The sequence below is a fragment of the Mesoplodon mirus genome (assembly GCF_964341445.2).
Source record: "Mesoplodon mirus genome assembly, chromosome: 1".
Lineage (NCBI taxonomy): Eukaryota > Metazoa > Chordata > Mammalia > Artiodactyla > Ziphiidae > Mesoplodon > Mesoplodon mirus.
This window is the reverse complement of record NC_138976.1, coordinates 21,655,777-21,668,887: the sequence shown is the minus strand read 5'-3', so window position 1 is coordinate 21,668,887 and position 13,111 is coordinate 21,655,777. Positions and strand designations below refer to the sequence as shown.

General features: G+C 44.8%; 1 protein-coding gene across 1 annotated transcript in view; it reads right to left on the bottom strand.

Moving 5' to 3' along the window:
* Positions 1–5,525: 5,525 nt before the first annotated feature.
* Positions 5,526–13,111, bottom strand: part of LOC309806689 (phospholipid-transporting ATPase FetA-like) — a gene marked incomplete at its 5' end in the record, with an annotated part of 106,659 nt that continues 99,073 nt past the window's right edge. Inside the window, 6 exons of the mRNA XM_082625612.1 lie at positions 5,526–8,179; positions 8,276–8,406; positions 9,334–9,472; positions 9,644–9,889; positions 11,220–11,303; positions 12,603–12,826. Of these exons, the coding sequence (XP_082481738.1) occupies positions 7,988–8,179; positions 8,276–8,406; positions 9,334–9,472; positions 9,644–9,889; positions 11,220–11,303; positions 12,603–12,826 (1,016 nt within the window). The 3' untranslated portion in view covers positions 5,526–7,987. The remainder of the gene's footprint in view (positions 8,180–8,275; positions 8,407–9,333; positions 9,473–9,643; positions 9,890–11,219; positions 11,304–12,602; positions 12,827–13,111) is intronic.

Genomic DNA, 13,111 nt, shown 5'->3' with positions numbered 1-13,111 from the left:
TGCGCGCAGCGAGTCACGCGCAGTGCTTTCCCGCGAGGGGAGCGAGCGGCGAGGCTTCAGCCGTGGCCCCGCCCTCTGCGGCGGCGCCCCGCCCCTTCGGGGTGGTACCAGGCTAAGCGGGCTGCGGTGTACTGGAACGCGGAGAACCCTCGCCCGCAGCCTAATTGGCCTGTGGAAGGCAGGTACATTTGCGCACCCACCTTAGCCTAATGCCGCGATTCTCTGCCTGACACCGCAGTAGAACCTTTTGGGAAAAACAGAAAAACAAAACTAAAGCCTGACCTCAGCCGAGACCAGTTGAACTGGAAGCACGGGTAGGTTGGAGTAGGGGTGAGATGGTGCCCAGCCTTGATATTTTTAAAAGCACCCCATGCGTAGCCAGGGTTAAAAAGCCCGGTAAAACCTAGGACGGACAAAGACTGTCTCCTTTGGCTAAAAATTTAGTCAGGCTTTTCTGGGTCTGCCCTGGACTTAGGTTGACTTTGGGCTTTCCTCTTTGTCCTTGTAGAATCCAGTTTGAGCAAGGATCTCACTAAATCAGTTTATTGGAAGTTCTCCGCCCTTGGTATCTGACCAACCTTGGTATCTTATCACCTTGGCCTGCCTTCAGCAAGAATTCTGTTGAGTTGGTCTACCAAGAATCCCCCTTACCCCTGATGTTTCTTCTTAGTAATTGCTATGATCATGTCCCTCCAAAATTCATATGTTGAAATCCTAACCCCCAAAGATTAGTAGGTGGGGCCTTCGGGAGGTGATTAGGTCATGAGGAGCTCACATGATTAGGATTAATAGGTTTTTTTTTTTTTTTTTTTCTGCAGGGCAGGATTAATAGTTTTATAGAAGTGATCTCACAGAACTCCCTAGCCCAATCCTCCAGGAAAGAAAGTCTGTGACAAGAGAGCACTTAGCAACTATGCTGGCACCTTGATCTCAGACTTACAGCCTCCAGAACTGTGAGAAATTTGTTTATAAGCTACTCGGTCTGTAGTGGTGTTTCTTTTGTTTGTTTGCTTGTTTTGTTTTGTTTGGCCGCGTCGTGGGGCATGCAGGATCTTTGTCCCCAACCAGGGACCGAACCCGTGACCCCTGCATTTGGAGCACAGAATCTTAACCACTGGACCACCAGTGAAGTCCCTGTGGTGTTTTATTATAGCAGCCAGAGCAGATTAACTGTAATTTTCCACCCACTGACCCCTACCCTGCTCCTTGGCTAATAAATTACCACTTGTCTTTGTTGGGGTCTGAGTTGAACTCAGTCTCTCCCCCACTGCAGCACCCATTGCAGTGGTTCCTATAGCTACTCCATGGTCCCTGCCCCCCTCAGCCCCCGTAAATAAAATCTGCCTTACCATCTTTAACAAGTGTCATGAGTAATTTTTACTTTAACGGAACTCATGCACTTCCTGCTCCTAGGCAGGGTGTATGTGGGACATTGAGGATTGTGTTGTCTTCTTCTTCTATCCAAAGAGGGGTGGGGGCAGGTGGTCATTCAACAAATAGTTATTAGAACCTCACTAGGTTCCATCCTCTGTGAAAGAGTTGAGACTGAGACCCTGTGCTCTTCCAAGACCCATGCTTCTTGGGTCAAGGAAGCAGATAAATGTCATACTGTGTAATGCATCCTCAGGCTTCACAGAAGGCATTGTGAGCTGAGCTTTGAAAAATGAGTGGGAGGTAAAGGGTGTGAAGGAATCAGCATGTGCAGAAGGACAGAGGGGCAAAACTGATATGATTGAGATGTGGGACGTGATGGAGAGAGCACAGCAGACATGGTCAGTGGTGTGATAATGAAGAGCCTTCCATGACATATTAAGGAGTTGGGACTCATCCAGTAAGCAGTGGAGAGACACTTTATGTGAAGGCAGGAATGGTAAATCAAATATGAATTTTAGAACTACAATTCTGGGGGCACAGTGGAGAGGGCTAGGACCAGCCAGGGAGACCAAGGAAAAACTGGATGTTTGTGCAGTTAAATGGTGCAGGGTGGGGACTTAGCCTAAACTAGGCCAATTGGAATCCCTTCCCTGAAAACTTGGATTTGGGGGAGAGAGAATTACACCCTTACTCATTGTTAGATTTATAATGGAAATTTGAGAGTGCCAAGTGACCATCTTTTACTTGTCAAATGGCCTGAGTAGCAGAGAAAACCAGTTTGCTGAGAAGTATCAATCTGTTGCCTAGAGAGGAGTCAAGTCTAGACACAAAGAGACTACTCCCCAGCTTCCTGGGGCCTCCATCAGCTGGTTCTACTTCTTACTGAGGCCAGCTTGATTGTTGCCCTAGGTTGATGACATATTCTTCTATCCATTCATGTAGTCTCATTTTTGGCTTCAGCAAGTGGGGGTTACTTCCTGTTATTTGTGTTAAGGGATAATTTTTCAAAAAGGTAAAATCATGAGTCTTATACAAATATAAAATAAATGTATATTAAACTCACTAGTTAATGAGAGAACCAGTAAGACTGTAAGACTGGTTCACATGAGTATTTGACTTTTAGAAATGTAAATTCTCTACCAGACAAAATTAATTTGCATCATTGGGAATAGGAATTATTTGCATTGTTATGGGCAAAAATATTTTGCATTATTATCAGTATTTGAACAGATTTGAACTTTAGAAATCTCACTCTAGTTGGAGTGTAGCTATTGAATTAGAGGAAAGTAAAGAGACCAGTTAGGAGACTGTGGTAGTAATTATGATGAGAAATGGGAGGGTCTGAATTAGCACAGTGGCTGAGGGGTTAGATAAGAGGAGATAGATCTAAGAGAGATTAAGGGTATAGAATCTATAGCAGTGGTCCCCAACCTTTTTGGCAACAGGGACCAGTTTCGTGGAAGACAGTTTTTCCACGGATGGGGGTGAAGATGGTTCAGGCGGTAATATGAGCCATGGGGAGCGGCAGATGAAGCTTTGCTCGCTTGCCCACCACTCACCTCCTGCTGTGTGGCCTGGTTCCTAACAGGCTGCAGACCGGTACCGGTCTGCAGGCTGGGGGTTGGGGACCCCTGATCTATAGGACTTAATGATTAATGTGTCATTGGGGGTTGGGGGTAAAGTAGAGTGAATAGTCTAGCGTGACTCTCAGGATCCTCCAAACGCTGAGTTTTCTCCAAAACTCTTTGCACATATCTTAGAAGATTTGGAGTTAGAATTACAGGGAAATGTTGGGGCTGGGACAGTGCTCCCTTGTTTCTCTGTTTCTGGCAGTGGTAAATATGGTTATTTCCCCCACAGTTTCTTAAAGAAAAAGATGTTAAGGATGAGCCAAATGGTCCCGTGACCTCTCCCTGTTCCTGAGAAGCTGTATATGAGGAACAAGTTTAAGCCTATGTAAGTTGGAATCACCTCTCTGTTTTTGCTATTGGCAGCTATTCCATCTAGCTCAAGTGAAAAGATCTCATTACCAACCCAACTTCAGAAAACCCCTCACAGGGTGCTCTCCTGGAATGAAACAGTGTCTTGTCTGTTTCCCTTTGGACATCTGCTTTATTCTTCTCTCTATAGACTAGACACATTGGCCCACTTATCTTCATACTTATAGCAAGTCATGGCCACTTTAAAATAGAGGCCTCTCTTCCTGAAACTATATGACCTTTTAGTAACTATTCTCAGCACTGACTTAGTTTCTTGGAATTCTAATTCCCAGAGAGAGCAGGTATATTGGGATTATATATCCACTCTTCACCAGTTGTGGCTGGGAGTAGTGGAGTCAACTGGCACAAATATGGGACCACCTAGACCCACCTCATCATCAGGAGCTGTGTGGGAAGAGTCAGTAATCTATGGATTTAGCACCATTGAGTAAATCAATGGGCTCATTTGATAAACCAGTACCTGCATCTTCTGTAGCCCACCCACAAAGTCCTTTGGTTTTATCCTCAAAATATATCCTCTATTCATCCACTTATTTTTTCACTGCTTCCACCCTAGTCTAAGCCACCACCATTCCATGCCTAGACAACTGTAACTGCCTCCTAGTCTCCCTGATGTCACTTTTGCACTCCTATTGCCCATAGAATAGCCTGACCAATCTTTTCAAACTGGCTTTAAAGCCCTCCACTGCTTCTCATCAGACCTATCTAACCACACTCCCTTTTGCTCACCATGTTTTGTCCACATTAGGCTTCTGTTTCTTATATACAAAGCTTGCTCCTGTCTTCAGGACTTTACACTATTTTCTCTGCCTGGAATGTCTTTCCATTAGATTTTTGCAAAGCTAGATCCTTCTAGTCACTTAAGTCTCATGTCCCATGTTATTTCCTCAGAAAGTCCTTTTCTGACTACCAAATATAAAATTAGCTACCCCTCCCCCCTCACAGTCTCTCACTGTTAAAGCAGCTGTTGCAGTGTCTTCATAGCACTTATTATCTGAATGATCTTGTTTACTTTGACATTGGCTCTTCTACTAGAACATAAGCTTCATGGTAGCAGAAACCTTTTTTGTTGTCTTTCACTGTATTGGCAGCATCTAGAACAGTGCCCAGACATGGTAGATGCTCAATAAATATTTGTTGTATATGGATGAATGTGATGAAAGGGAGTGTGTGTGTGTGTGTGTGTGTGTGTGTGTGTGTGTAATTGGAACCTTGAAAGAATGGAATTTGTGGGGTCAGTTTAACTATAAGACCATTTTATTTTGTCTTCTACCCTTTTAACCTACTTATGAGACTCTTCATGAATTTTCTGGTCAATTTTAGGTAGCAATCAGTACTTGTTACTTTAAGTTTCACTTGAATAATTAAGATGTCTGCACTAATGAAATTATTTGTTAAACTTCATACTTTAAAATTAAAGCGTTTCCCATCTCTCAGCTTGGCCCTATTGCAGGTGGCCATGTTCAGTGGGGCTTAGTAGATGTCTATCATTTCCCACACCCCAGTTTGCTAATCTTCTTTCTCCAGGGTTTGAGCAGCATGGAGGGAGAAGAAGGTTCTTACTTGACTAATACTGTCATAAACTAGTTTTAGTGTTTGGCAGGTATCTAAACCTGACAGGAAATTGGGTGTCAGTGAAGGCTCCCAGAGGAAGTGACCAAAGCCGCTGAGACTGAAGATCGATACACATAAGCTAGATAAAGGAAAGAATATATTCTAAGAGGAGAGAACAGAAAGGGCCAAGGCATAGTGGTTTCTGAAGATAATGGAACCTTTGGGGAATTGCAAATAATTTAGTATGTGCAGCAGAAAGTGGCGATGAAGCTGGGGAGGTAGGCAGCACCAAGGCAGGAAAGCTATGATGATTCACTAAAGGACTTTAAACTGGCAAATGACATGATCTGATTTGTATTTTTCAAAAAATCACTCTCTGTGGTGTGGATCATGGATTGGAAAGAAGCAGAATCAAAGGCAGGGAGACCTGAGAGGAGGATGTTGGCATAATCTAGGCAAGAAACAATGAAATCAATTGGATTGGGAACAAATAGGAAGAGAAAGACTTGAAGACATTTCTAAGACAGAGTATACGGAACTTGGTAACAGAATGGATTGGATTAGAGGAATGGAAGGGAGCTGTCCAGAAAGACTTCCAGTTTTTTGGTTTGAGCTACTGGGTGGTAGTGCTATTCAGGAAAACAAGAAAAATAGTCAAAGAAGCAGATTTAAATATTCTTTCATATTATTTGTTCATTTATTCAGTAGACATTTATTAAAGGCCCATTATATGTTATGAATAGACAAGTAAATCAATGATTACAATGCCCTGTGATAAGTGTCACTGACAGAGGTATACACAGGGGAGCAATTGAATAAATAGGACAGATATATAAAAGTCACACTGAGGAATAAGGGTGAGCTCTTGCAGGAGACAATGCCTAATCTGAGTTTTTAAAAAATTGAGGTAAAATTCTCATAAAACATTCTCATAACCCTTTTTAAGTATACGATTCACGGGCACTTAGTACATTCACAATGTTGTTCAACCATCACCTCTACTTAGTTCCAAGTATTCCAAGTTTTGAAGGGTGACTAGGAATTTGCTTGATGAAGAGGGGGTGAGGGAAAGCATTTTAGGATATGAGAACAGCATGCTTGACCACATGAAGACCAGAAATAGCATGACTGGAGTGAATGCAGATGGGGGAGAAGAAGAAAACAAGACTAGAGAGGGCCTAATGATAATATGTTCAAATTTTACCTTGATCCTGAAGGCGTGCAAAATCCTTAAAGGGTGCTAAGCTGGGGCTTGACATGATAAAGTTTGAAGTTCAGAAAGATAACTCTGGAAATGGTACTGGTGATACTTTAGATAGGGGAAAACCAGGAAGATGAGAGGGGAGATTCTATGCAGTAATCCAGGTCAGAGATGATCAAAGTCTAAACGAGGACAATGGTAGTAATAATGGAGGGAACTGAAAACAGGACATGATGAAGATGCTGAATTTACATTACTTGATGACTTATTAGACATCAGACTTTATAGGAAGAGTATTGTATGATTCCCATCATTCTGCTTTGGGTGAATGGGATGATGGTAGTGACATCCTGGGGTGAAATTTCGGGGGAAAATGTTTAATACAGGTTGGTGAGTTTCCTGAGATTCAACGAAGTGAAGGGTCTTAGAGTCAGTTTAATAAATGGATCTGGATCTCAGAAGAGAGATCTAGGATAGAGAGAGAGTTGAGAATCTTCTTTCTATTGGTAAATAAAGTCATGAGATTAGAAGTCGTCACTCAGGAAAAGTGTACAAAGAAAAATGAGCAGAGAACCTAGGGCTGAGCTTTGGGAACTAATATTTAAGGTGTGCAAAGAGGATAGAGCTATACGGTTAAAAGATGTGGTCATACTGAGGCCAAGATAGAGTTTAGCAGCAGGGGGAAAAACTGGAATGGAAGTGAAAACGTAGTTGTGGTGGGGAGGGAAATATTGGTCTCATTCAAAAGGGGTCTATAGACCAATGCTATTGCTTGGCCTAAGTTATTATCACTGGGGCCCCAACAGACAATACAAATCTCTCTACTCCAAAATCAGCAATTTATTACTTATCTATAAACTTGTTAGAAGCAATTTCCCAAGTACATACAATTTCTTCTCAAAATAATTTTATGGAATGAACACAAATATTCACCAATTATGGCTTATGTCCCTCAAGAAAAGATTTTTTTTTTTTTTTTTTTTTTTGCGGTATGCGGGCCTCTCACTGTTGTGGCCTCTCCCGTTGCGGAGCACAGGCTCCGGACGCACAGGCTCAGCGGCCATGGCTCACGGGTCCAGCCGCTCCGCGGCATGTGGGATCTTCCCGGACCGGGGCACGAACCCGTGTCCCCTGCATCGGCAGGCAGACTCTCAACCACTGCGCCACCAGGGAAGCCCAAGAAAAGATTTTTTAAAATCCCCTGCAGTCTCCCCCTCCCAGTTCTGAGGCCTGAAAAGATATCAGTTCTTGGGTCAAAGGGGTCAAAGAGGAGAGAAGGTGGCAAAATCTTGAGCTGTCCTATCAAGGCAGGAACCACCTCCATCCTTTCTTTGGTCCAGAAACTCTCCTTTAGCTTCTTATGACCAACTTTTCATAGCTGCCTCTTCCTTTTGCTACCCAGGCCCTGAATCCCTCAGATAAACCTGAGAAGGGTGCCTGGGTGAACATGTTTGTGGGGAGCCCTGGCAAAATTTATGGTTGCTCTGGGTATGGGAAATAGGGCCCAAACTAAGATTCTTAGGTCCTATTTTCTTTTCCCTTCCCCACATTCCCCCTCTTCATCCATTATTTCCACATTTGCTTGTATGGATTAAAACTTGGAAGGGCTGGTAGAGGGAGGCCTGACATCGCTTTTTCTTGAAATGCTGTAACTCTGACAGATGTCTGGGGGCCCTTTACCTTTCCTTGCCTTACCTGGGCATAGCCTTCTAGGGAATGAAGAGGCTGAGCCCCTGGAGTGGGAGTGGAAGAACAGTTTTATGCTTGTTCCAGGGACTCTAATCTCTCCTTATTAAGTTGTGTGAATACAAGGGAGGAAGAGCAATGGCTGACTCCTTTAGGGCTTCTGTAAAGGCCTCTACTTTTTAAAAGGAAAGCTGTTTTTCTTGGGCATTTTGGCCCTCATTGTCTTGCCGGAAGTGATGAGGGCCCCAAAGCCCTGTTTATGGGAGAACGCATAGGCAGAACGTCGAGAGCTTGAATGTTTCAGTTTGGTCCGGATTGGGTGTGGCAGTGGATGTCTCATGCAATGATGAATTCTGTCAATAATCTAAAGCCAAAGCATGGGGGACAGGGTTTTTATCCACAGAGGCAAAGGCAAAGAGGGTCATGAATTATATCCGGGTAGATTCCCTGTTCCACTCACCTTGTCCACACTGATGGGCCAGAATAGTGGTTTGAGGAATTGGTACCCAATCACAGGCAACATACAGAGGACCACGCTGAGGACAATACTCAGCCACGTTTGCGGCAGGTTCAGAGTGTTCCTGGCCACACCTGTAAACAATGAGCCAGAAGGGAAAGGCAGAACCAGAGCCTAGAGGAAGGGGGCTGTCAGCCAGAACTTAGGTCTATCTCTTCAGTCCAAAGAAAGAAGTTATTGATTTGGAGACAGTTAGTCTCCTGAGAAACAATATAAATGTGAAAGGATTGCACTGAGGTTAGGTCCTTGGTGCAGCCAAAGTCACTGTGAATTCACATGCCTTTGTCTCCCTCTAAAGGCCGGGCAGGGCAGGAGAGGTGGGAGTAGGTTATAGGAATCCTAGAGCATTGGCCTGGACACAAAAATGGGATAGAGGGTTTTGGAAGGGAAAAATGAGTGGCTTGACAAGAGGTAGGAGCCAGCTACATCTACACATCTACTCTGTCTGTATTTTGTCCTCATCAGAGTGGAGATGAGAGAGGGAAATTAATGTGGGAGATAAGAAGGCAGTATGCCACAGTAGAAAGGACATTGGACTGGGAACCAGGAGACCTAGATTTGAGTCATTTTTTAAAAACCTCCAGTCTCAGATGCATGAGGGAAGGGATGTGGGAACAGATGTATATGTATGACTGATTCACTTTGTTATAAAGCAGAAACTAAAAAAAAAAAAAAAAAAAAACCTCCAGTCTCTAAAATGGTGTAATAATCCTTGCCCTGTCTATCTCACAGTATGCTTGTAGAGACCAAATTAGGTAAGAAACTTAAAAATATCTTAGAGACTCTAATGAGGTAAAATATTTCACCTAGCTAGATTCTGAGTCCTTTTAGGGCTGAGACCATGTCATAAGCATATATATATATATATATATATATATATATATCCACAGAGCCTAACACATAGTAATAGCTGCTCAGTAAACATTTATTAAACAAATGTACTTGGTTCACACTACCACCCCCAGCCCCAGCCCTTTGCCACAGACTGGGCAGAATCTTACCTAGGAACTGGAAGATGTTGGGGAACATTAGGCACAAGCCATCACTGTACAGGAAGAATAAGATGCAAAAGTAGAAACCCAGGCTACCCCAGGTGAAGATGTGGCTTATCATTGTCCAGTAGGTTGTCTCCAGGGCAATCTGAAAAGCACCCTCTTATGTTCATTAGTCTACAACCTGGGAACTGTCAGCCACCTCCCTTCTCCAGTTTTGTAAAGGAGGATGCACCCTTCCCACCTTCCCTCCCTCCTTCCCTTCCTCTCTTCCAGACAGGCTCCCCACCCAGTCCCCTTACCCCACCACTGGCCACACCTTCACTGTGACCACACAGAGCAAGGAAGTCTGCACTATCACGGAGAAGGACTGGTAGTCGGAGATTTCCTTCCCATCACTGCGCACTGAATTGTAAACGGTCCCCATAGGGATAAAGAACAGCACTAAGGAACTGTAGATCCCATGCATCAAACACTTCACAAATTCCTTCTTGTTGAAATAGAGGTTGTGCTGGCCTGGCTCATACAGCTCTGGGAAACGTAGGCTCCATGTTTCATTCACATCCTGGAAGCACCAGAGGATAAGAAGGAAGGCTCAGGGTCTCTGCATAGAAGATCCCATCTCTAACAGAGTAGAGGCTTCTCCCCTTACTGAGTCTGCTGTTAGGCTGCCTAGGAGCTTTCTCATAGATTACTTGAGAAGTGGAACCAGAGAACAGAGCAGTGACCACAGACCCTTCCTAAAGTCCTACTCTCCAGGCAAGGATATATGTGGTGGAAGAAAGCTAGAAGGGCAAGATGCGGAGTTAAGAAAGGGGGCAATTAGGATTGGGAATAGCTGAAGGGAGGACTGGAGCTTGGGATGGGGAAGGCAACTGGGACATGAGTCCCCAGTTTTAAGTGTTCCTTTAGTTGAGTATCCTTTGTGTCAAAAGCCAGTTGGAAGAAAGTGGGAAGCCAATGGGGACAAGTTAGTCCCTTAGAGGTATCTGTGTTCTGTGTTGCTCCTCCCATTCCCATAGCTACTGGGAATTCAGGTGAGGGAATTCTCTGTGTGGATGACATTGGATCATCTTCATCTGCTAAATCCAAAACTTTGGATAACAAAGCTGGAGGCTTGTTTTGAGAGGTTGTGGATCCCTAGAATTAGACCATTGAAGCTGGATAGGACTGTTGAATGACATAATTCACCCCTCTTGTTGCTCTGAGGCTGGCAGCTACTTCACGGAGAATTTCCCTTCCTACCCCGATGGAGACCAGGAACCATGATGCCATGATGTCTTCTTTCAGCTACCTTATTCCTCTTTGGAGGCCCCTTTTCTATTCCCTGTGCCCAGGACTGGAGATTGGGTAGAAGAGGAGGGAGAGGTAGGGCACCAGGACCCTCAATGCCCAGGGAATTTCTGAGAGGGCTAAATGGTATCCCCTAGGCTGACTCCCTATGATTCAAGGTATCATACCCATACTCCCATGTTTGGCCTTCAGGATTCCCACCTAGGCCTCCCTGAATTGGCTTATCTCATTATCTCTCTATGGGTCGCTCCTTTCTTGAAGCCCCTTGCTTTACCTAGTCCTGCACCAATAACTCTATTTCCTTTCACTTTTGTACACACTCAATTTACTGTACAGCACAATTTCTGTGTTTCTCTCTACAAAGATAAAATTCACACAGGAAAACTTGGATTTCTAAAACTGATGTTTATTCTCTGTGGCAGAGGATTCTTTACTTTATCCAATGATACCTCTCTAGGTGATCAGCTCCCTCTCTTGCTCTATAAATTATTCCATTTACATTTGACTTTGTAGAGCTTGGCTACTGCTGTCCTCCTCACTCCTGGGAATACTCTTCAAGGGCCCAGGGGCTTCAGCCCTAAGAGGCTTGCTGCTGGTCTTACCTGGTCAAACAGACTCAAGCCCAGGACAGGGAGGGAGGTGTAGACCAGGTTGTAGAAAGTGATAAACCAGGTATCATAAACTGTCTGGAAGAATACCAAGGAGATTTCTTAGATTCTTCTCTTCTCCAAAGTCTCAGCTCCACCTCCCAGGTCCAAGAGAAGCCCTTCTGCCCTCCACCTACCCATCACCATACTAACCTAGAGCAGGATTTGGATTTCCGAAATCTGACTGAGAAGGCTGACCCCAGACTCTGTTTGGTCCCTGGGTCCCAGGCTGGGGTAAGCCCACATCCAACTTGTTTGTGGCCAACCTGACAAGGCTGATTTAGACCAACCCCACCATGCCCTGTACTGCTCCTCCCTACACAGAAAGGACCCAGAGTGGCTGCTAGGGAATGCTAGGTGTACCCCTGCACTCCCAGGCATGTAAGCCTCTGGGTTCTTTATCTGTTTTATGGCATTCAGTAGTTTCTATAACCCTGGACATTTTCTAACACTGGCAAGCAGAATAGACCCAATGACCCTTCCCCAGCTGGGTGCTTCATTCTGGGCCTAGAGACGGCTCCTTTCTTTACTAACCACAAGAGGTCAGCAGTAACACATACATACACATACACCTCCCACAAACCAGACTGGCTTTGTTAGACACTAGGGGTAGACAAGCCTACTATTGTCTGCTGACTGGTCTGTTTCCCCTGGAGCCCAAGGTAACAAAGGTAGTAGGGATCTCCCAAGATAACCATTCCTGAGGTTGTTTCTCTTTGGGAATCCTTGAGAGACTCCTGAAAAACTTCTCATAGGAAAAGGAACTTCCCGTAGAACATCAACATCCAAGTGTCACCTCTCCCCCCTTCTGTGGGGGAGACTTCATATTCATTAGAGCAAAAATAGGGTGTGTTTGGCAGTGTGGTATGTCTGGGTGAGGAAGGAGAAGTAAAGGGAAGCTGTGTTTCCAAGTATGGCTACAGGTAAATGCCAGAACCAGCCTGTCTGGCAAGACCCAAAGGCCCCTTGAGACTTAGCCTGTTCCATAAAGATTACTCTGGACCCTAAAAACCCTCCCAGATCCAGGAATCTCACCCCCACCCCCATTACATATGTTTGGAAATTCTAGGTCTCTGTGTCATGGAAAAGATGAAAATATCTCATGGGAGAGTTCTGTTGGTAGGAGTCAAGGCCAAGTCAGAGCCAGGACAGAAAAGTTAGTGTTTAGAAATCTAAGGTTAAGTGTAGGGTTAGGAGATGGGATCATAATGGGTGAGGAGTTTAATGGATAGATGGCACAGGTCTCTAGAGGAGAAAAGGGGTCTGAACTGGTTGAAGTGGGGGGTGATTAGAGAAGACCCAGTTGACGAGAGTGGGGAGTGCCACTTGACCTCCTACCTGTGCAGAGAACCCGCTGTAGAAGGCATACCAGAAGTGCACCAGAGTGAAGGCAAAGTTTTTGTAAAAGAAGTAGCTGAGAAACTTGCACATGCGATTGTAGGACCAGCGGCCATGGACCAAGAGTAGACGCTGAAGATAGCGGAACTGGGAGAAGGCGTAGTCGCTGTTGAGCATGGCCTGCGTTCCCTCCTGGCCACTGATGCCGACTCCAATGTGGGCAGCTGCAAAGAAACCCCAGAAACTTCTCAGCCACAGAGCTTGTCTTCTGGGCTCCCAGCCTGGGAAGTGTAAAAGGCAGGCTGAGATCATGTTGCATAAGCCCCTTATTTTACATTTGAAAAACACTGGTAGGCCCAGCTCAAGGTGGCACTTACTTATGGAGTCTTTTCTCCTTAGTGGATTGCCTGTCCCCCACAAGTCAGACAACAACTCCTTCATCTGCACTTTGTTTTGGATGCTGCCACTCAAGAACGCCACATACAGCAAGTACTAGAAAACTGTCCTTG